General features: G+C 38.8%; 1 protein-coding gene across 7 annotated transcripts in view; it reads left to right on the top strand.

Annotated features, from left to right (window-relative positions):
* The window catches only part of gdpd5b (glycerophosphodiester phosphodiesterase domain containing 5b), a 79,320-nt gene that overhangs the window by 47,900 nt on the left and 8,941 nt on the right, over positions 1 to 22,479 (top strand). For all 7 annotated transcript variants that reach the window (XR_009827417.1, XR_009827416.1, XR_009827419.1 and 4 more), the window contains exons 4-14: positions 3,212 to 3,305; positions 3,395 to 3,454; positions 3,797 to 3,895; positions 7,436 to 7,529; positions 11,001 to 11,146; positions 15,339 to 15,421; positions 16,817 to 16,967; positions 17,112 to 17,333; positions 19,719 to 19,876; positions 19,944 to 20,091; positions 22,124 to 22,206. Coding sequence is in view for 2 of the 7 variants with exons in the window: in XM_062060010.1 (XP_061915994.1) it covers positions 3,212 to 3,305; positions 3,395 to 3,454; positions 3,797 to 3,895; positions 7,436 to 7,529; positions 11,001 to 11,146; positions 15,339 to 15,421; positions 16,817 to 16,967; positions 17,112 to 17,333; positions 19,719 to 19,876; positions 19,944 to 20,091; positions 22,124 to 22,206 (1,338 nt within the window). In the remaining 5 variants the exon portion in view is untranslated. The remainder of the gene's footprint in view (positions 1 to 3,211; positions 3,306 to 3,394; positions 3,455 to 3,796; positions 3,896 to 7,435; positions 7,530 to 11,000; positions 11,147 to 15,338; positions 15,422 to 16,816; positions 16,968 to 17,111; positions 17,334 to 19,718; positions 19,877 to 19,943; positions 20,092 to 22,123; positions 22,207 to 22,479) is intronic.

The raw sequence follows: 22,479 nt of genomic DNA on the forward strand, positions 1-22,479 counted from the left end.
CTTAAACAATACAAAAAGAATGTCATTGTAAGTTAATAATACTAACAGACACTTGTAAAGGTGTTAGAATATTTGCTAACGCTAATGACGCTAGCTTGATTCCATTACAATAGCACATACAAATATGCATGAAAACACTCCTACAGACATCACACATGGGACGGTTTAGTAAATATGAATTGTTTTAGTTATATTGTAAAACTTACAAACGTTGCATGAATGAAGAATCATTTCAAGCAGAGATGCTATGGATGAATAGTAGACAAAACAAGACTTATACTTCCGGTTCAAGGCACAAAACTGTAAGAACGTTTTTAACCCGTAGTGAGCAAACTCGTCCAAACGAACGGCGCCATAGTACAAACAATAAAACACCATTTCAGTGTCTCTGTCTGTGTTATATGAAGACTATTTGTCAGTCAGTTCAGTTTCAGTTTATTTTGAACATGCTTATAAAACAAATACAATGTAATACATTACATATTTCCAGTTGTTTCAGTACGTCATGTCCGAAACGGAGTAAGAAGAAGCAGAGCATATTTAATCCTAGCCCTTTTGTTGAATACAAAACATTATTGTTGTCCATAAATTAGCTGCACTGTTTTATAAGATGCAGCGTTCAAAACTTGGGGAAAAAGAAGCGGTCTATAGTTCGGAAAATATGGTAATTGATATTGTCTGACTGAGGTTGTGGTTGAAATTGAATGATTTAATGATCCTGAAAATTTTAAGTATGAACACTGGTATGGACAATTTTGCCCCTGAAACTACTTGGTATTGAATTGACGCCCATAACTGATAGTTTTAATAAAATAATACAAATGGAAATTATGCAGTATGTCACCACATACATCAGCAGCTAAATTAGGAACCTTTGTAACCCGTTTTAGGAACCTTTGTAACCCGTTTTTGAAGTGGTTCTATTATCTTTTATATGTCAATTAGGGATGTTACGATAAACTGTATTAATGATAACCGGTTAGTGTTACCTTTTTTAATTAAAATGATCGAAAAACCGGAGTTAAAAGCCGCACTTTGTTAAAGGGGCCTTTTTATGCAAAACTAACTTTTCATACCTCTTGGTACCTGCTGTTTTGTATTTGGGATCTGCATAAGTTCCAACAATTTGAAATCAAACCATAAAGGCATGGCTGAGATATTTATAAAACAATCTTGCCTCCCTTCATATTTAAGTCAAACTAGCCGTTTATAATTTGCAAAACATGTGACTTTTTTTTCGCACCAATGACTTCAGCGGATTATCCATTAATGGTATCTACCCAAAGTGCTTTGCACAGATCCACCATAGTAGTCCGACGCTGTAGTCAGTAAATTCCTTCTTTTTCTCAATCCTCCTGGGGAAGGCTGGCTCATACATGCACATGAATCCACAGCTGTTGCCATTTCTAATACAAAGTAGTGTATAATTGGAACTTAATCCGTCAGTAGACGGATTAATGAGTTGTCTGCATTTTAATTTTGTAGTTGTTGTCTGCATTTTAATTTTGCTTTTATTTTCTTTCATTTCACTTTGTTGTCTGTGAAGCACTTTGAGTCTGCCTTGTGTATGAGCGCTATACAAATAAAGTTGCCTTGCCTTGCCTTGCCTTGCCTTGCCTTGCCTTGCCTTGCTTTGCGATGGAAGTGCTAAAAACTACAACAAAGATGGTGGGGAGAATACACTGTCGAAGTAGAGGCACGTAATTAAGAACATACGGTCAGAAAGCAGCTTGAAAACGGGCTGGATGGTGTTTTCAAGGACCACTAAACAGAGTAGGACACCAAACGCCTGCCATAACACTAATCAGTGAAGGATAAGAAACACAGAACATGCAAAGTAGTGGGCTTTCTAACAGTGGGTCTATTTATTTAACTTTTTTGAAAAAAATCCTAATATTTCAGTATGCATTGTTTGAGCACATTCAACAATACTCAATAATAATAATAACTGTGATACAATAACTATGTGGGCTCTGTACCGAGGATGTCGTTGTGGCTTGTACAGCCCTTTGAGACACTTGTGATTTAGGGCTATATAAATAAACATTGATTGATTGATTGATTGAACTATGATATGAAATCTTCATATCGTTACATCCCTTATGTCAAATAATGTTTTATGATATTGTCATGGCAAGGCACTCCAAAATATATCGCAATACAGATTTACGATCATATCACCCATCCCTACTGTACTTGCAATATTTTACAACAACTGTGATATAAAGGTGTAATGTAATATTAGGCCTGAAAAAAATAATGTGTGTTTGTGCTTTAAAATTAATCATCACCTCCATTCACATACTAACATGCACACTAGTCTAACCTGGAAGTGACAACGATTTTATTCAAGAATTCAAGGTTGGTGTATGACGGCCAACACATCCCACTTTCCTTGGTTTTCTAAGCGAAACAATCGTTATGGACATTGCTTTGCAGAATCCTGCAGTCGGAGTGTGTATTCACTAGTTGGTGACATAAAACAGACGTAAAGAAGAGAGATAGGACAGAGGGAGGATTTATTTATGATGTCAACGTAGACATATTGTACTGTGCCGCCTGGACAAACATAAATATACTGCATCTACCTTTAAGCTTGACCACTTTCCTGTCTACAGTAGACCCCATTCTTTTATTATTGTTATCGTCACCAATTTAGACACTCTACTGAGCAACCAGGACAGAGACACAGTAATACAATAACTGAATACACAACCATTACATTTCCTTTCTATGGTCGTCATCATATTTCTGCTCTCTCTGCCATAGCTGGTTCAACCTTTTATGGTAGCAATGCAAAAAAGTTCCACTGTATGCACATTCACACACTCATGAATCTTGGAGTATTTTGGTCTGTGTAAACCCAGACTTTTTGAATTCTTAGAAGACTTTACCAAACAAGCATTAATATAACACTCCCAGCAGTGTCTATGGTTGCTGATGCTCATTGTCTTTATTGTAATAATAAAGCATTAATACCCATATGACTTGATAGTCTGCCTGAAAGCCACATATGAATAACTTCAACTTCCACTTCTCGTTCTCAACCACAACTTGCTGCAAATGCGTAAATTCACAGTTGGGATTGAGGGGCAAAATGTAATCTAGGCAGCAATATTATTTCCCAGGGCTTTCCTCCAGTTGTTGTTATGGATGAAATGTGGGCGAGCGCTCAATATGTCAACTGTTATAAAATGTCTCGTTGCTGCAGGTTCCTCTACAACCGCGCTGGCGAGTGGAGTGATGGCACCGTTCCAATCATGGCCACGACCGCTGCTGGCTTCACCTACATAGCCTTTTTAATGGTTCGTGCCGCCCACAAATATTCCTTTTCATCTTCTGCATTTCCCCACAGCAACTACAGTTTGACATATTTGTGTGTTTCCTCTCGCAGATTTTAGCACTTTGCCACGTTGCATTAGGCCAACAGCTGAATTTGCATTGGCTTCACAAGGTAACGGGTTTACTGTTTCGCTTTTTAATGTGTTAGTGCTGGGAGAAACCCTACAAATGGTCTTCTGCCTCATACTGTGTATCTGTGTATGTGTCACTTGGTGTAAACGCTCATTCACGGATGGCTGATCTCATCTTCAACTTGCAATTTGCGCCTCCGTGTCACGGGGAGGTCACTTTGTAACAGTGAATGTCATCAGAGAGCCCGATGTGGGTGTGGAGAACAAACAATGTTTGGGGATGCCGTGAAAGGGCCACAAGCCACTCTGGGTTACATTGTGATAGATGTGTGGTCCATAGTGATGGCTTGATTCATTCTCTCGCTCTCCTCCTGTCCACACAGATAGGAGTCACCGCGGCTCTGCTAACAACCGTTGTCGGGGTGATATCCATCAATCAAACCTGGCAGCACGAGTGGGACATCATCCCCATCTCCTTGCAGGTCAGCTATGCAAAAACAAATTTAATAGTTTAAACTTTAGCCTCAAACTCTGATACTTTAAAGGGGACCTATGATGAGTGTTAATAATTGTAAATGTTACAATGTTGGGTGCTCGTGTTAAACAATGTCAACGCATCACATCATAAGGTTCATGTATTTTGGCGTGAGCTTGCACACAGTTTTGGATGCCTCTGTTGGCGAGGTTTTGCAGTCTGGCTACGTTGTGAGGTCACAGCGAGGTGGACGTACTTATTTGGAAATTAAGTCAAGCTGTCAGCCAGAGGGGGAGGAGCTGCTTCAGGCTATGAGGAAACATAAGATAAGGTAGGATAAAATATTATTTTCATTTAATCGTGGCATGCGCATAATAACACCGACATGCGCCATGCAGTGACATAAATGCTGCTAAAAACAGCTTTTTTTATGCACTCTTTGAATCGATTGGCGAGTGTGCAGGTTTACCTGATGGTGTGACTAGGTGAATCCGTATAATGTTTATGAAGTTTATTTTGGACCGTGTCTTGGAAAAATATTGTGATGACGACTTCAATATACACATTTAAACAGAGTACATTTTCAGAAGATAGTTTTGGAGAGGGTGGGGTGTGGTTTTGGTTGCAATCTGTAAACGCCTCCAAGAACCAACATCTTGGAGCAAAATTTACACCAAAGTGTATCCAATACATATCAGAGTTGTGTATAAAGAGAGTATGGCCAACTAAACAGGCGCCATGACTGCTACCAAAAACTCCTGTCATTTTGACGTTAGTTTTTCTGACAAAATAAACCAAAATAATACATCTATATATAGTTTTAAACATACTTCAGCTCATAAACTTACAATAAAACATGTTTTTATTTTGTGAAAGTATAATTATGCAGCCTTATTTGATGTACTCGGCTGCTACATCCCTGCCATGTTTTGTGACCAGCAGGCACTCTAACACGCCCCCGACGGCGCAATAAACGTAAAAAAACACACAGAACGACCAAAAAATAACTCCTTTTGCCAAAATCTTCATTAGCTTTGGACCAACAATCACGGAGAAATTGTGACTTTTGTGTGAAGTATGTCAACTGTGGTGTCTGCCTCCAATGTATTTGTAATCACTGTATGCATCACTCATTATGTACTGATCTTTCTTTTTTGTAACATGCTAAGTGAATAAGTATACTTTTGTATTTATTCTCCCATATTTCTGCACAATAACTCAGATATGGTAATTTTGCCGAACAGTAGAGAATATGGAGTGATTTTTGGTCCATAACATATTTTGCTTTATTCATTATTGACGTATTTCTTGCCATTTTGTTTTATATTTATTATGAGATTTCCAATTCATTTTTCGTCTTTTTTTACACCCAGAATTTGGTTTCTTGTACTCATTCAATGTCCGTCTGTTTGTATTTGTGGTTGATTCTTCTGCTGCTACCGAATCAAATCATTTTAGTTTTAGTTTTATTGAGATTCAAAGATAGTCTGTTTTTGTCAAACCATCTCTTACAGGTATTCATTTCTTCTGGTATTATTTGTATTAGCTTCTTTGTGTTCTGTCCTGAACATAACACAGACATGTTGTGTGTTTTCCTCGCACAAAGATGCTGTAATCGGTTACTCTCCAGTGTTGATGGCAAACCTTCATTTCCCATACTTGTCTTCTTTCCGGGTTGTGGAGAAAGCGATGTAAAAGCTTTCCACAATTAGGGTGAAGCAGCCCCATGCTGCACAACAGGGCATTTTTACACGGCGAAAAACTAACAAGGAAGCACCGCAAACACATAGCATCAGCTCAAAGTTAGTAGCAGTCATGGCGCTCTGTAGTCAAGTGTGTGCCTTTTGACCAATCATTGAGGAGATCGCCTAAAACCAAGTTGGCCATACTCTTTTTATACTTGACATATTATCTAGACCACAATGAAGTGTTTTGAATGTTGATTAAAATCCTCATAGGTCCCTTTTAAAATGCATATATGGTAAATGCGCCAGGTAACGCCTCTATTCGAGTCTCCTAAAATTGCCAGGTGCACGGTCTGCAAAAGCAAATAAACTCTAATTAGTGCCAGTCCCCTGATAGGTTTAGATCAGGGGATGCCGTGAGTTTGTGAAACCTTTTGAGACACTTATTAGGGGCTATATAAATAGACTTTGATTGATTGATGATGTAGTCTTTTATAAACACCACATAATTGGCAGCAACTGCATTTGAACTTCAGTAGATACCTCAACTTAAAAGTGTAATTGATTCTGTGACGGAGCTCTAACTCAAAACACTTGCATCTGAAAACGTCACCCATTGAAATTAATTGAAATCCCTCCTCCCCCAAACACCCTAAGTTTAACATGTAATATGCCTTTAAAAAATAAAAACATGTATTTTAAATAATATCGTTTGAGAAGCCATACAATATAATATACTACTAACAAGTACAGTAGTTTTATAAAGTAATGTAACAATAATGTAAATAATTTACCTTGGAAAGTGGACTTCTACAGTATCTCTTTCCAGCTGCTTCTCCATCAAACACACCATCAGCAGCTTCTCCATATTTTCATGGCTATATGTCCACTGTTCAGATTTTTTTTTAACATCCTTCGCTGGCGTTTAACTCATTCTGTTTCAATATGGTATAGATATGCTCAAACTCCTTCACCAAGTCGAAGACATCCTCAGTCATGTTTTTGATGAGTTATTTCTTTATTTCAATGAATATCATCCCCTTCTTCTCAGCACTGTCCTTCACACTAACTCTCTTCCCTGTCATGCTTGGAAAACAAAGTTATGTCCATCTCTAGCTATAAACTAATGCTAGCAAGTGAGACCAGGATGTTATGGTCTCATCTGGTTCATATGGTTCACTGTGACATTTGCTTCACCAACAAATGGCGGGGATGCTTGTATCGCTAATTTTTGCTTGCAACTTAAAGCATAACAGTTAACCGCTCTTATCTCAAAACACTCTTAAGTTGAGGTACCACTGTATTGTATCAGGTTTTATCCACCTCTCCATGCGCTTCAAGACATTGGTAGCACTACTCTGCTGTTGGAGTGAAACTAACGCATGTTACACTTGTCGTACTGTTTCCAATGAACTCATCAGTACCATGAATGCTGCATTTTGTTCCTTGCTGCTATTACAACATTGGTTATGTTGCTGTGTTGTGCAATATGCATGTTAATAAATTACAACGTGGTCAAAGATTTTGCACTCTCTCATGCACTCCAAATCATTTTGCAAATTTGTATATGATTTGAATGTGTACTTGAACCAGATGATGGGGTATGGGAGTGACTTTGCAGCTGTGTGTTAACTCCTGACAGTCCTGTAATTAGTATGCCCTTGAAACTATTGCAGCACAGGAATGTGTAATGTGCAATTCAACTCAAACTGTTCCGTTTGAAAAGGAAATGCCTCTGCAAATTATAGCTATTATCTCCCAGAAGTGTTGTCAAGTCTACTGTATAATTCCACTAAAACGTCTTAATCTCGGTCTCTGCCTTGTTGGGTGTCCTCATCCATCCTCCCCATTCTCTCCTCCAGGCCACAGGGCCGTTCCTGCACATCGGCGCTGTCGCTGCGTTCACAGCTCTGTCTTGGATCGTGGCCGGACAGGTGGCCCGTGCAGAAAAAACGTGTAAGTCTCTCTCATTCGATGTGACTGACACACACTGGAAGGGTGTGAAATGATTAGCGCTGTGTCGACAGAGGCCAAGACCTGCACTCAACGTGCAGGCGCAGCTAACGAGCATTCCTTCAGGCTCATGTCAGACAGAATGGATTCGCACTGACCCACAGGAATCCAAGTATCTCTTAGTGTGTGTTCACATGATGGTTGCAACTTCAAACAGAATGTTATGTTACACATGCAATTTAGTCATTTCCTTACAAGTCACACCCATAAACTTTGTAGACATTGCTGGCCTGGGAATATTTACCCTCATGTGAGCGCAAAACATATTTAGGAGTCACTTTATCTTCGTTTTAAAGCAATACATGTGATTGATGAGATAGAAAGGACTCTCGTAAATTGCGTATCTCCTTGCACACTTTGACGTTCTCCCATTACACACACAGTTGACCTTGAATCAAATACAATCCTCTCACTCACAGGTGCCATTGCTCAACGCTAAAAGAAACCCTATCAGACGCACTGAACTACATTTACTTAAATTGTAGTATTTTTTCCTTTTTTCAACAGTTTATCTTCATTTCGTAGCGTGTCTGTTGGCTGCACTGTTTCCAGTTTTGGTATGTTGGATTTTTTGTTTTGTCCAATTAAATTTCAGCTCCTTTGTTGCCCTGACAGTGTAATCTGCACAGGGCCTTCAGAATCAGTAGTGCAGGCCCGATGCTACTTAAAGTACCAGTAGAGTGGAAAAGCAAGTTGCCTCTATATTGAAGCTATTATCATATATATATATGATTTATGACACCTAAAGACTTCCAAAGTTTGGGAGTAAATAGATATGATCAAAATTGTATCTATCTCTCTGAGATTCTTGAGCCATTTTGAGAGATAGAGTTAGCCAGTCCTCTGATCGTGTGACGTAGCGGTAAGAACCGCAGATCCCTCCCCTACCAACAACAGTACAAATCATGCACACTTTGAGAGCCAATAACGACTACTTTGGGACAAATGATGGTTCAGAACTTTATATTGTTGATCCTGATTATAATGAGGGTGAGCTACAGGTTTAAAAAGTTCTGCTAAATAGATCCAGCTGGATCATAGCAGTACTACAATACTTGGCAGTATTGCTAAGTGCAAAATAAGAAATACAAACTACAAACATAATAAAAACATTGGCTTTCTGTACAATGTCTGCTCTCACTGGGATGACGACTGATTGGATGTCCATATGTTCACGTTTAGATGAAGAATTAATTTTAATCCACAAGAAGGGTTAAAAACATTTGCTGTGTCTTCTGTTGTAGTGTTTGTATCCATCTTCTAGATTCTTCGAGATTCGTGGCTAAATCCTCCTATTATTCAGACAAGAGGCTTGATTTGTAATCTACAATAACTTTTGACGAGCCGAGACGCGATGCAGCAGTAGCAGAAACTGCAGCAAACAATAAATTGCCGGCTCGCTGCTGCAGTGCTGCATAAGCTTCTTCTCCTTCTTCTCGTTAAGTTTTACTGCAGTTTGTGTCCTTATATGTTGCATTACTGCCATTTTTAGTTTCATTTAATATTTACATTAAAGTCTCTCCTTGAGTCCAGTGCAGCATAAACTACAGTTAGCTCTCGGTTATCAATGCTAAAAGGACTTTGTACATGTTAGCGCTTATAATAACAACATTACTATTATATTATTATTTTTCAGACCACGAGATGTAAATAGAGTATTGTTTGCAGGTTTTGAATGGATATTATACAGTTTTGTTAAAGTTAAAGTACCAATGATTGTCCCACACACTAAGTGTAGCGAAATTATTCTCTGCATTTGACCCATCACCCTTGATCACCCCCTGGGAGGTGAGGGGAGCAGTGAGCAGCCCGGGAATAATTTTTGGTGATTTAACCCCCAATTCCAACCCTTGATGCTGAGTGCCAAGCAGAGAGGTAATGGGTCCCATTTTTTATAGTCTTTGGTATGACTCGGCCGAGGTTTGAACTCACAACCTACCGATCTCAGGGCGAACACTCAAACCACTAGTTTTGTGGGCAAAATCGAGAGCCCCCATAGACTCCATTGTTAGCTGTCTTTTTATTTATATAGTTATTTACGACTTGGAATGCATAAAAAAAGAAAAACGTGTTAGTGTCTTATATAGGGATTGTGAATGATAGACAGCACATCTCTTTCTACACCTCTTTATAATTTTTGCGCATTTCCAGTATGACTGATCTGATAAGCGTTCTTCCAGTGACGTCAATCTACGGAAATAGCCGAAGGTATTCGGAGCGGAATATTCAAATTGGCTGACTGAATTTGTGGTATTTTGTGATGTTTAGACAGCTTTTTTGTATTTTTTGCGGATTGTAAATACAATTGGATAAGGTTTATTGATACAATGAAAAACAATTAGATATATGAAGTCAACTTGTTTTTCCACTCTACTGGTACTTTAAACTATAATAGGCTAGCAATGCAATTTCAGATTCGCCTCTTTATAAGTTGCCACTCTAACATAATTTTCCGGGAAAAGTTATTAGCAAAAACATTTTGGAAGATAAAAGGTTAACTTTGTTTCTTGCTTCAATGATAATTATATTCATTTCTAATACGCAAAATTCCTCATTCTCTTTAATGTCACACCTTGCTATATGGCGTTTTTGTAAAGAGTAGTACCTCAATTTACCAGCTTAATTGGTTTTGTGACGGCGCGCTTAACTCAAATCACTTGTATCTCAAATCAACGTCTCCAATTAAAATGAATTGAAACTATTTAATTGGTGCTTGCCCCTCCCAAACAGCACCATTTTAACATGTAACATGCCTTCTAAAAAGAAAAACAAACTTTGAGATAATATTGTATACATACAATACAACAGATTAAAATGTACTACTAACAACTACAGTCATTTTTATGAAGTAATGTAATAATAATGTACAGAATTTACCTGGACTTCTACGGTATTTCCTTGCAGCTGTTTTTTGGCACACCCACCATCAACAGCTTCTCCATATTTTCATGGATAAATGTCCACCGTTAAGATATTCTAACATTCTTGGCTGGCGTTAGATTCATTCTGCTTCAGTATGGTGCGGACTAGCAGTGATAACAATCCATGCTTGGTTATGTTTTTGATCATTTCATTTTTTTAATTCAATGAATATCATCCACTTCTCCTTCCCAGCACTGTCCTTCCTACTTACTTCTTTCCCACGGTTGAAAAAACAAAGTTTTATTGATCTTCAGCTATAAGCTAATGCAAGCAAGTAAGACCGGATGTTTTAGTTAGATCTGTTGGAGTTGAATTTGACGCTATGCCAACTAATAGTGGGGATTCCAGTAGACTCAGTGCAACTATGGCATGGTAGTGCAACATTGTGGCCCCCAGGGTAGGCTGGTATTGCTTTAAAAACTTGTAGTATTTTTAATTTCACATCTATACTGAAGGTTCCCCGTTGACGGTCAAATGTGTGCTGTCCCGCAGCGTTCCAGGTGGTGGTCATGCTGCTGTATCTTGGCATGTTACTGGGCCTCTACGTGGTGCCGCTGTACATCACCTCCCCTTGCATTATGGACCCTAGCAACCTTAGGCCTCGCCCTGATGTTATTGGCCACCAGGGGGTCCCTATGGTGAGTTCCCAAGTGCGGGAAAACCACATACTTGTACTTCTCTGACGTTGATTTGTGTGTTATCAGCAAAAGACTTCATCAGTGCAGTTTTTCTATACTCCCTGAGGCTGTTGCGCCAAAGGAAGCTCTAAATGAAAACATTTCAGTTCTCTTTCAGATTTACAACTTTACGGTCAATTGGTTTCCGCAATGCAGTAAATAGGAGTAAATCAACTCTAGTATATAAAGTACTATCTAATCATTTGGGCATGGTGAAGTGCCACGCTGCAAGTATGATGCCTGTCTAAACAGTTAGTTTTATAGCTTTTTAAGTGAGCTGAAGTTGGATTTATGCACTTGGCTCAATATCCCGCTCTGTTACGCAACACTCTGATGGGAAAAGCGAGCCGGCATGTTCACGCACACACACAAAAACACTCACCCTGCCATTTGCGGTTATTTGTGTAAAGCGATCGATCCTCACAGTGGAATCTAAAATTGGGAGAGCGTGTGTGACTGTGAAAGTCCCTCTGAGAAAGCACACATCACATGACTGGCCTCCACGAGGTCACAGTATTGATCATAACATGTTCTTCTTGTTTTTTTCCCGCTCGCAGGCTGTGTTATCCATAGGAGAGTTATTATTGTCTTGCAAGTGATGTTTAACCTGCTGGGTCCTATTAATCCTAACCGAGTTAATTTGTAATCCAATAGTTGATGTTATCGAGACTATTACAATCAATCAATCAATCAATCAATCAATGTTTATTTATATAGCCCTAAATCACAAGTGTCTCAAAGGGCTGTACAAGCCACAACGACATCCTCGGTACAGAGCCCACATACGGGCAAGGAAAACTCACCCCAGTGGGACGTCAATGTGAATGACTATGAGAAACCTTGGAGAGGACCACATATGTGGGTAACCCCCCCCCCTCTAGGGGAGACCGAAAGCAATGGATGTCGAGTGGGTCTGACATAATATTGTGAAAGTCCAACACATCAGCGAAAGTCCAGTCCATAGTGGGGCCAGCAGGAACCATCCCGAGCGGAGACGGGTCAGCAGCGTAGAGATGTCCCCATCCGATGGACAGGCTAGCGGTCCACCCCGGGTTGGGAGCAGAGTAGAAAAGAAAAGAAAAGAAACGGCAGATCAACTGGTCTAAAAAGGGAGTCTATTTAAAGGCTAGAGTATACAAATGAGTTTTAAGATGAGACTTAAATGCTTCTACTGAGGTAGCATCTCTAACTTTTACCGGGAGGGCATTCCATAGTATTGGAGCCCGAATAGAAAACGCTCTATAGCCCGCAGACTTTTTTTGGGCTCTGAGAATCACTAATAAGCCATAGTTCTTTGAACGCAGATTTCTTGCCGGGACATATGGTACAATACAATCGGCAAGATAGGCAGGAGCTTGACCGTGTAGTATTTTATACGTAAGTAGTAAAACCTTAAAGTCGCATCTTAGGTGCACAGGAAGCCAGTGCAAGTGAGCCAGTATAGGCGTAATATGATCAAACTGTCTTGTTTTTGTCAAAAGTCTAGCAGCCGCATTTTGTACCATCTGTAATCTTTTAATGCTAGACATAGGGAGGCCCGAAAATAAAACGTTACAGTAATCGAGACGAGATGTAACGAACGCATGGATAATGATCTCAGCATCGCTTGTGGACAAAATGGAACAAATTTTAGCGATATTACGGAGATGAAAGAAGGCCGTTTTAGTAACACTCTTAATGTGTGACTCAAACGAGAGAGTTGGGTCGAAGATAATACCCAGATTCTTTACCGAGTCGCCTTGTTTAATTGTTTGGTTGTCAAATGTTAAGGTGGTATTATTAAATAGATGTCGGTGTTGAGCAGGACCGATAATCAGCATTTCCGTTTTCTTAGCGTTGAGTTGCAAAAAGTTAGCGGACATCCATTGTTTAATTTCATTAAGACACGCCTCCAGCTGACTACAATCCGGCGTGTTGGTCAGCTTTAGGGGCATGTAGAGTTGAGTGTCATCAGCATAACAGTGAAAGCTAACACCGTATTTGCGTATGATGTCACCTAGCGGCAGCATGTAAATACTAAAGAGTGCAGGGCCAAGAACCGAACCCTGGGGAACTCCGCACGTTACCTTAACATAGTCCGAGATCACATTGTTATGGGAGACACACTGCATCCTGTCAGTAAGATAAGAGTTAAACCAAGACAAGGCTGAGTCTGTCATCCCAATACGCGTTTTGATACGCTCTAATAAAATATTATGATCAACAGTATCGAAAGTGGCGCTAAGATCAAGAAGCAGCAACATAGATGACGCATCAGAATCCATCGTTAGCAATAGATCATTAGTCATTTTTGCGAGGGCTGTCTCCGTAGAGTGATTTGCCCTGAAACCGGATTGAAAAGGTTCACAGAGATTGTTAGACGCTAAATGTTCATCTAGCTGCTGTGCGACAATTTTTTCGAGGATTTTCGAGATAAACGGAAGGTGGGACACCGGCCGGTAGTTTACCAAGAGATCAGGATCGAGGTTAGGTCTTTTGAGTAGAGGATGAATAACCGCTTTTTTGAATGCCAGAGGAAAGTGATAAGTTTATAATATTTAACACTGATGGACCTAATAATACAAAAAGCTCCTTGATAAGTTTCCCAGTAATTGGGTCAAGTAAACATGTTGTTTGTTTTGTCCCATTTACACATTTTGACAATTCCTCCAATGTTATTTCATCAAAGAGAGAGAAACTATTTTGGAGGGCAGTGTCCGTCGTATATACAGTCGTATCTGTGTTAATAGAACCCAGTTGTAGCTGAGATGCATTGTCTTTAATCTCTTTTCTAATGACTTCAATTTTCTTATTAAAGAAATTCATAAAGTCATCTGCTGAGTGGGTGGAGCTACTGGGAGGAGTCCCTTGTTGGGTTAGCGATGCTACTGTACTAAACAAAAATTTAGGATCATTTTTGTTGAGGTGGATGAGATTTGAGTAATATTTAGCTTTAGCTGAGGTAAGCATGCGTTTATAAGTTATTAAACTATCACACCATGCTTGATGGAAAACCTCAAGTTTAGTCGCACGCCATTTGCGTTCCAGCTTTCTACATGATAATTTCTGGGCTTTAGTTTATTCTGTAAACCATGGGGTACGCCTTTTAGGGGCCCTTTTTAGCTTTAGCGGTGCTACACTATCAATGGTGTCGCGCAGGGCGTCGTTAAAGTTGTTAGTGAGGTTATCAATAGAGCCCACATAATTTGGGAATGGTGCCATTACCGAAGGCAGTAGGTCAGTAAGAGTCGTCGTTGTGGCAGCATTAATGTTGCGGCTGCTATAGTAGTTATTATTATTATTATTAGTTTGTTGACAATGAGTCAGAACTTCGAATTTTATAAGGTAATGATCGGACATTACTTTAGTGTACGGGAATATCGTAACTTTAGAGGTGGTGACACCCCTGACAAGCACTAGATCTATCGTATTACCGTTGCGATGCGTGGGTTCATTTATTATTTGCGGAAGACCACAGCTATCAATTATAGTCTGGAGCGCCACGCATGGAGGGTCCGATTGGGTATTCATATGGATATTAAAGTCCCCCATTATGATTATATTGTCGGCGTGCGTCACTAGATCAGCAACAAACTCTGAGAATTCACTGATGAAGTCCAAATAGGGCCCCGGCGGGGCGGTAGATAACAGCCAGGTGGAGAGGCAGCGGTGTGACAAACCTCAAAGTGAGCACCTCAAACGAGTTATATTTATTATTTAGGTTAGGTGTAAAATTATAGTTTTCATTGTATATTAGTGCGACACCCCCTCCCCTTTTAAGAGGTCGGGCAACATGTGCATTGGTATAGTTAGGAGGAGATGCCTCATTTAGCGCAAAAAAATCGTCTGGTTTGAGCCAGGTCTCGGCGAGACCAATGACGTCAAGTTTGTTGTCTCTAATGACCTCATTAACTAATAACGTTTTGGAAGATAATGATCTTATGTTTAAAAAGCCCATATTATAGGTAGTGGGCTGTTTTGAGGATTGTTTGTTGAAATTATCCGAAGTAGCAATATTAATAATGTTGCGTTTATTATGCGTAGTGCACTTTAAATAGTTTCGACCTTATCTAAGAATTGATACAAGAGTAAAAGGAACTCACCATTAGAGATAGTACATGTGGTGAAATGAGACAAGGAGTGTGAATTTTTCTGTTTTATGGGGTGATTTCAGCTTGCTCCAGAGAACACCATGTGGTCCTTTCAGCGAGCTCTGCAAATGAATGTCACTGGGCTGGAGGCCGACGTAGCTATCAGGTACCCAAACCACCAGGTTACCGTACATGCTCTGATATATTAAATCTCCTGAAAACACAAATTTACACTTCACTTCGAAAGCATATATCTGTTATAAGTAGGGATGTCCGATAATGGCTTTTTTGCCGATATCCGTTATTTCGATATTGTCCAACTCTTAATTACCGATACCAATATCAACCGATACCGATACATACAGTCTTGGAATTAACACATTATTATGCCTAATATGGACAACCAGGTATAGTGAAGATAAGGTCCATTTTAATAAAAATAATTAAATAAATTAAGACAAATAAATTAAAAACATTTTCTTCAATAAAAAATAAAGTAAAACAATATAAAAACAGTTACATAGAAACTAGTAATTAATAAAAATGAGTAAAATTAACTGTTAAAGGTTAGTACTATTAGTGGACCAGCAGCACGCACAATCATGTGTGCTTACGGACTGTATCCCTTGCAGACTGTATTTATATATATTGATATATAATGTAGGAACCAGAATATTAATAACAGAAAGAAACAACCCTTTTGTGTGAATGCGTGTAAATGGGGGAGGGCGGTTTTTTGGGTTGGTGCACTAATTGTAAGTGTATCTTGTGTTTTTTATGTTGATTTATTTAAAAAAAATAAAAAATTTAAATTTAAAAATAAAAGTATCGATAATAAAAAAAAAACGATACCAATAATTTCCGATATTACATTTTTAGATGTTATCGAACATCTCTAGTTATAAGGTTAGTGTTTTCATACATACTGTACACCACTGTTGTCTTAGTAATTGTATTTAATCACACCTTTTCTAACTTTCCACGCGACAAAATAGTAAAAGTATGTACTTTATGCCGTGAACTTAGTATTTTTTATACCTACCACTGTCCTCTGTTGAACTAGTTTTACTTGATCAAACAACATTGGACACTACAAAAATCATAGCTGGATCTATGATTCCTGCTGATATCGTATTGGAATAATTTTGGTACCTGCCAACACTCAAGGCTCCAATATTCGGTTTTGTATCAGAAGTGAAAAAGTTGTCGTGACACCATTCGACTTTTGGCATTCACAGCAGTGGTTATAGGCAACCTCCTTATGTAGTTTTTGGTAACACCTCAAGATGGTAGTATGTGATTATCATGAGTGGTAAGCACCCAGCAGCTTCATCTGCCTCTGCATGCGCTGTAAAATGTTGGTTTGAATCCCGTGCATTGTCACACTAATTCATCAGCAGTATTATTGCTGATTGAGCAATTTGCTCTTTACCACTATTGCAACAATGTTGTGCAATATACTTGTTAATTAATCACCACGTGGTTGAAGAGAGCTGCAATTTCCTTTCCAATCGCTCAAATGACCAATAAACCTATTCCCAATGTTGTTTCTTAAAACAAGCGTTGACGGGGTTCCGTTCCTGATGCGCGACTCCAGCCTGCGCAGGACCACTGACGTTGAGAAGATGTTTCCTGACAGACCAATGCAAGACGCCTCATTCTTCAACTGGACCGATCTGCAGCAGCTCAACGCAGGACAGTGGTTCCTCAAGGTGGGACAGAAGTGATGTCACGTAATCGGCTTTGCATTTAACCTTCTGTACATGTTTAAGGATGCCGGAGATAAAGTCATGCTTGGATACTCATGTAACAATAATACAAATTTTTAAAAAAGACTGTTTGCTCCAATTCTGCAGGACGACCCCTTCTGGACGGTGCAAACCCTGTCCCCCCACGAGAGGAACCTGATTGCCAACCAGAGTGTGTGCAGCCTGGAGCAGCTTCTCAAGCTGGCCTCCTACCATAACACCAGTGTGGTGTTCAGGCTCAGGAGACCCCCTGTGGGACATCCCTGCTACAACAGCTGGATCAATGACACCCTGCAGGCCACGCAGCAATCTAGGGTTCCTCAAAGTCTGGTTGGTATCATATCACTTTAGTACAGGGGTGTACAAACTTTTTCCTCTGAAAAATGAAAGCACGCGTGGGGCCATTTTGATATTTAAAATGTTTAAACCCAAACAATATATATTTTAACCCTTAGGCTCCTCTCAATTGTGTTGACCGCTAAAGGACCCAAAACCCAAAAGTAGTATATATATATTTTTTTTTTTCTATAGATCAACTTCAGCCATTGCCATAAAGTTTTTTTTAATGTTTTTTCCCCCAAAGACCGACCCTGTTTTTTATTGCAAAAACACAAAATATGCAATATTTTCCTCAAAAACATTTTTCAAAGTGGAATATTTGATGTGAAGTAATTGGACCCTTGAATAGGGAAATAATTAATAACAACATTGCTTTTGTTGCATTATTATTATTTGATGGAATGACAGTTAAAAAAAAATCACACTAAATCGTCTCAATTATTAGAGTGTTAGAAATAAGTCACATATACATTTTTTTATTTTTTTTACTTGTAACACTTCAATATCTATAGATCAATGTCAGATCTATCTATTGCCGTAACATTTTTATTTTGTTTGATTTATGCCTCTTTTTTTTCAATGAAAACAATTTTTTTTATGGCAAAAAAGAAAATATGCAATATATTCCCTCAAAACATTTTTCAAAATGCAATATTTAATGTGAAGTAATTGGAGCCTATAATAGGTAAATAATTCATAACAGCATTGCTTTTGGTTCACTTCATTATTATTATTTGAACAATGACAATGTAAAAATTACACTATCGCTTCTACTTCCGCGGAGTCTCGGTGTGTGTTTAAGAGTGCAATGCTGTTGGAGGAGAAAAATATCTGATGTTGCGGTTTCATTTTGAACGTGCAACTAGCGTCCTTCCGTTAGCTGCTGGGACTGAGAGTTACTATGCAGCAAGCGGTGTGTCGGGAACGTTGCCACAACTTGTTTATAAAGTCTTTAGTTTGTTTAATTGGATGCTCACTCGCCCCTAAATTTAACTGCTAACTTTATCAGTGTTCAAATAACATCAATACTAGCTAAAATGTTTTGTCATTTCATCGAATTGAACGCAGTTTGAGTTGTCTGTGAGGCACAAAGATTCTGTATTAGATGTGAGAGGTATCACTCCTTTATTTTTGTTGACCAAACTTTCACTGAAAGTACTTGATTGTTAGAGAAGAACAAAGCTTGTTCAATTGACTATCTTCATTCGCCAAACTGCTTTGTGTTTCAAATTGATATCAAAAAGTAAACACCATATTTTTTTACATTACTTGTGTTTTTTCACTCCACAGAGTACTTACTTTAATAACCATTCATGTGACACAACATTTTGTTAATGTTTTATGGTGTATAATTAATGCCTATACGACAAATTTCTGCTTAAACTCTTAATAGATCTACCCCGATACAGCATGTACATGTACACACATTAGTACATGTAAATGTGTGTACATAACTTAAAAATACCTCTCTCTATGAAAATGTAAAAATAAAGATAAAGGCATTATGTATTAAAAAAGATGACACACTGATACTATTAATGAACAAAAACACAAATATTTGTCTTTATCTAGAGCCTTTTTATTAGATAATACAAGCTCCAGCACACCCCGGGACCCTGAAAGGGACAAGCGGTAGGAAATGGATGGATGGATTACAAATTACATGATGGTGTCGCGTTCACACCCCAGCACTGTTTTACTAAACATAATGAATAATCATGATTAATAATCGGGATTTTAATATTGATAAAAAATAATCTTAACTTATTTTGCCCATAAAACTTGAGCTCATATATGAACACTATCTATATGAACAAAAAGTGTAGTTACATCTTATGTCCATAAGGTGCCATCTTGCAAAACGTTCACATATATTTTTGATTTATTTATAATATTCTTTTTTTTCTGCCATATTACTTTGTTTTTAATGCTTGTGTTCCTTTCATGTGCACATTCAACTTTCTACTTGAGGTGCATAAATACAATTTGAATGTGCTGTTTGTGTTTTTTAAATAAAACTTGGTTTAAAGGATTTCAGTATACCGATAAGTAGTTTTTGAAAATTGTGAGCACATTTAAAATTAAAACTTGGTTTAAAGGATTTCAGTAAAAGTATTTTTAGAAAATTTTGAGCACATTTAAAATTACTGCAATAATTATGATAACCCTGATAATTTTGGTCACAATAACCGTGACATCCCTCTAATGGACAATTGTAACATAGTGTATTTGTAATAGTATTTTCTAAATGTGCCGCAGGCTGTTAAAAAATTACCTGGGGGCCGCACTTTAGACATCACTGCTTTAGTACCTTAACTTTAATGTTGTAGTTTTTGTCGTTTTGATTTTGCTCTGACCTCATCTGTGTGTTTGCAGGTATTGTGGACTCCTGATGAAGACAGGGCTCAGGTGAGACAGATTGCACCTGGTCTGATCCAGACATCAGTGGAGAAACAAAGTCCTCAAAGCCTCCGAGAGGCGGGCATCAGCAGGCTGCTGCTCAGATACAACCAGGCCAGCACTCAGGAAATCGAGTAGGATTGTACACACAGTCACTAACGCACTAGATTTACAGTACATTACAGTGAAAATGTTTTTCAGGGACTTTTCACAAAGAAACATCAGCCTCACCCTCTACACTGTCAATAAGCCCTGGCTCTATTCTGTGCTGTGGTGCAGCGGCGTGTCCTCTGTGTCGTCAGAGGCGCCGCATGTCCTCAAGAAGGTGCCTTACCCCATCTGGCTCTTGGTAAGGACACACTACCTAGTCCTCCAGGATCAGCAAGTCAACAGATGACAAATGACAGGAGTATCACAAATGTTAACATACACAACCACACAAATCACAGCATTGGCAGAATTTGTGACTCACATGCAGGGCCAGCCCCTGGCATAAACACTATGCGGTTGTTTAGCGCTACAACCATTAGGGGTGGGCATATGATTATAGCGACCTGTCACTGCAGTAGCTGATCATCAATGTGGTCGTCATGCTCTGGAGTGGTTTGCTCATTCTACTTTGATGGACTGAATTGCTTCATAGATATGATTATACTTTGTCTCTGCTAAACTTTTAGTCCTTTCAAAAACTTATTAAGATAATTGCAAATTTAAAATTGCATACACAGAAACAGGTGCCAGTAGGTAAGAAATGTTGGTTTTGCACAACAGGGCCCCTTCAATATCTAATTAAAAACATACTTGAACGTCTTTAATGCACACACTCGGGCTCCCATAGCCGTACCTACTTCTCTTCGCCAAGAGTAGTACAGTACCATTCACTGTAAATTGGTGCCAGGTCAGGCCGTGGTAAATACATTTGTGACTTACAAACTGTTAATTATGAATGTGACATTTTTGATAGCTAGAGCATAAAATAACTGTTTACAACTTTTTAAATAAAGGTTTGAACACTTAGAGAACAGACCTGAAATGACACCCACATAGTCACCTTTACAAACTGCAAACTTCGAAGCGCGACTTGCAGATAGGCATTACATTTCTCACTAGGCCGTAGAGCAGGGCTATTCAACTGGAAACCTGGGGGCCAAATCCAGCCTGGGAATGACACCATATTGGCCCCCGAGTCAAGTTCAAAACAAACATTTTGGCAACAAATTCCTAAAAACAGAGTTGTTGTATAGAGGAACTTGGACCACTGTAAACACAGTAGCAGATCCTTGCATTAAATGTTTAACCTTGCTCGAAAACACTGAGGGCAAACTACATTTACATAACTGAGGCATTCCTCAAGGCACCACTTTAAGTCCTCTACTTTTTGGCATTTTAATTTGTAATTTGATTTCTGTAACTAAGGTGTTGCTGTAGCTTGTTTACTTCAGATGCAGTCCGTTAAAAAAAAAAATAATAATAATAATATTAATAATTGTTTAACTTATTTAGCTGTACCAGTGGTGTTCCTCAAGGTTCTATCTTAGGTCCTCTCTTTTTCATCATTTGGGCTTTTCAACTGATGGCCCGTGAGCTTAGATTTTAAAAAATAGTGCGAGACTCACATTTTTGCAGCAGATTCTTAAAAACATTAGAGTGCTGTCATGGAGAGGATCTTCGACTCCAATTTTTTCAGAAGTACCTTAAAAACAGCAGAGCTCTCCTGTAACTCTCACAAAATAAATTGACCAGAATCAAATAGAGCTGGTTCTCCGGATTATACAAAATAAGGCTAATAATAAAAGGAGATGTTCGGCCCTCTGGTCCACAGCTTTCTGGAAATGTGGCCCTCAAAACAATTTAGTTGAACATCCCTGCTGTAGAGAATAATATTAAAGACAGAAATGGGGCCACAAACAAACTCTTGTTAGGGCCACAAAAAGCATTGTGTCCCATTATACATTGCAGGACCTCCTTAAATAAGCTGTTTCTGCTTTGAGTCCCAGCACAATAACGCAAGGAATGTCACCATAGCTTATTAACCAGGCTGTCTCCTTCCGCACCTTCACTGTGTCTCTTGTAATCATTGGGCCTGAGCGGTGCACTGTTTGTCGCCATATGGGAGGCCTGCACGGGGGAACTCGTGACCTCAAGAAGTCCCGCTGTGTTCGGGCTGCTGCGGCATCTGGCAAAGTCAAACGTGCCAGCAGATGTTTTCGAGTGAATGTATAATCCAAGTTATAGTGCATTTAAAAAAAACATTACAGTAATTCCTCATTTTGCAAGAGTCAAGTTGAAAGTTAAATCCTTTTTCATGTGGTGCATTGCAGAGTACTTGTGGCACTGCAGTGCCATCTTGTGGTGAATTATGTGTTTTTCTTTTCTTCTAGAGAGCTGATGAATACTGCTTGATGTGGGTGTGTGCCGACCTCATCTCCTTTGTTGTGGTTGTAGGAATATTTATATTACAGAAGTAAGTTCACCTTTTTTTTTTTAGTTCTATTTTTTTGTTGGATTTTGTCTGTCTGTCTCACTCACATTGCTGATGAACGCTTATTAACTCCTTTCCAATGTTACTAACGCACATCCTTCTTTCATGCTTAGGGCAACATTTCTGTTATAGTTCTCCATTATACAGTAGATGTATCAATGTTGGTCCGCCCAATTTCACGTGTTAAAAAATGGTGCTTGACACCTCAACATTACCAAATAAATAATATGTTTTGGGTTTTTTTTACAAATTTGT

The sequence above is a fragment of the Entelurus aequoreus genome, linkage group LG10, assembly GCF_033978785.1.
Source record: "Entelurus aequoreus isolate RoL-2023_Sb linkage group LG10, RoL_Eaeq_v1.1, whole genome shotgun sequence".
Taxonomy (NCBI): domain Eukaryota; kingdom Metazoa; phylum Chordata; class Actinopteri; order Syngnathiformes; family Syngnathidae; genus Entelurus; species Entelurus aequoreus.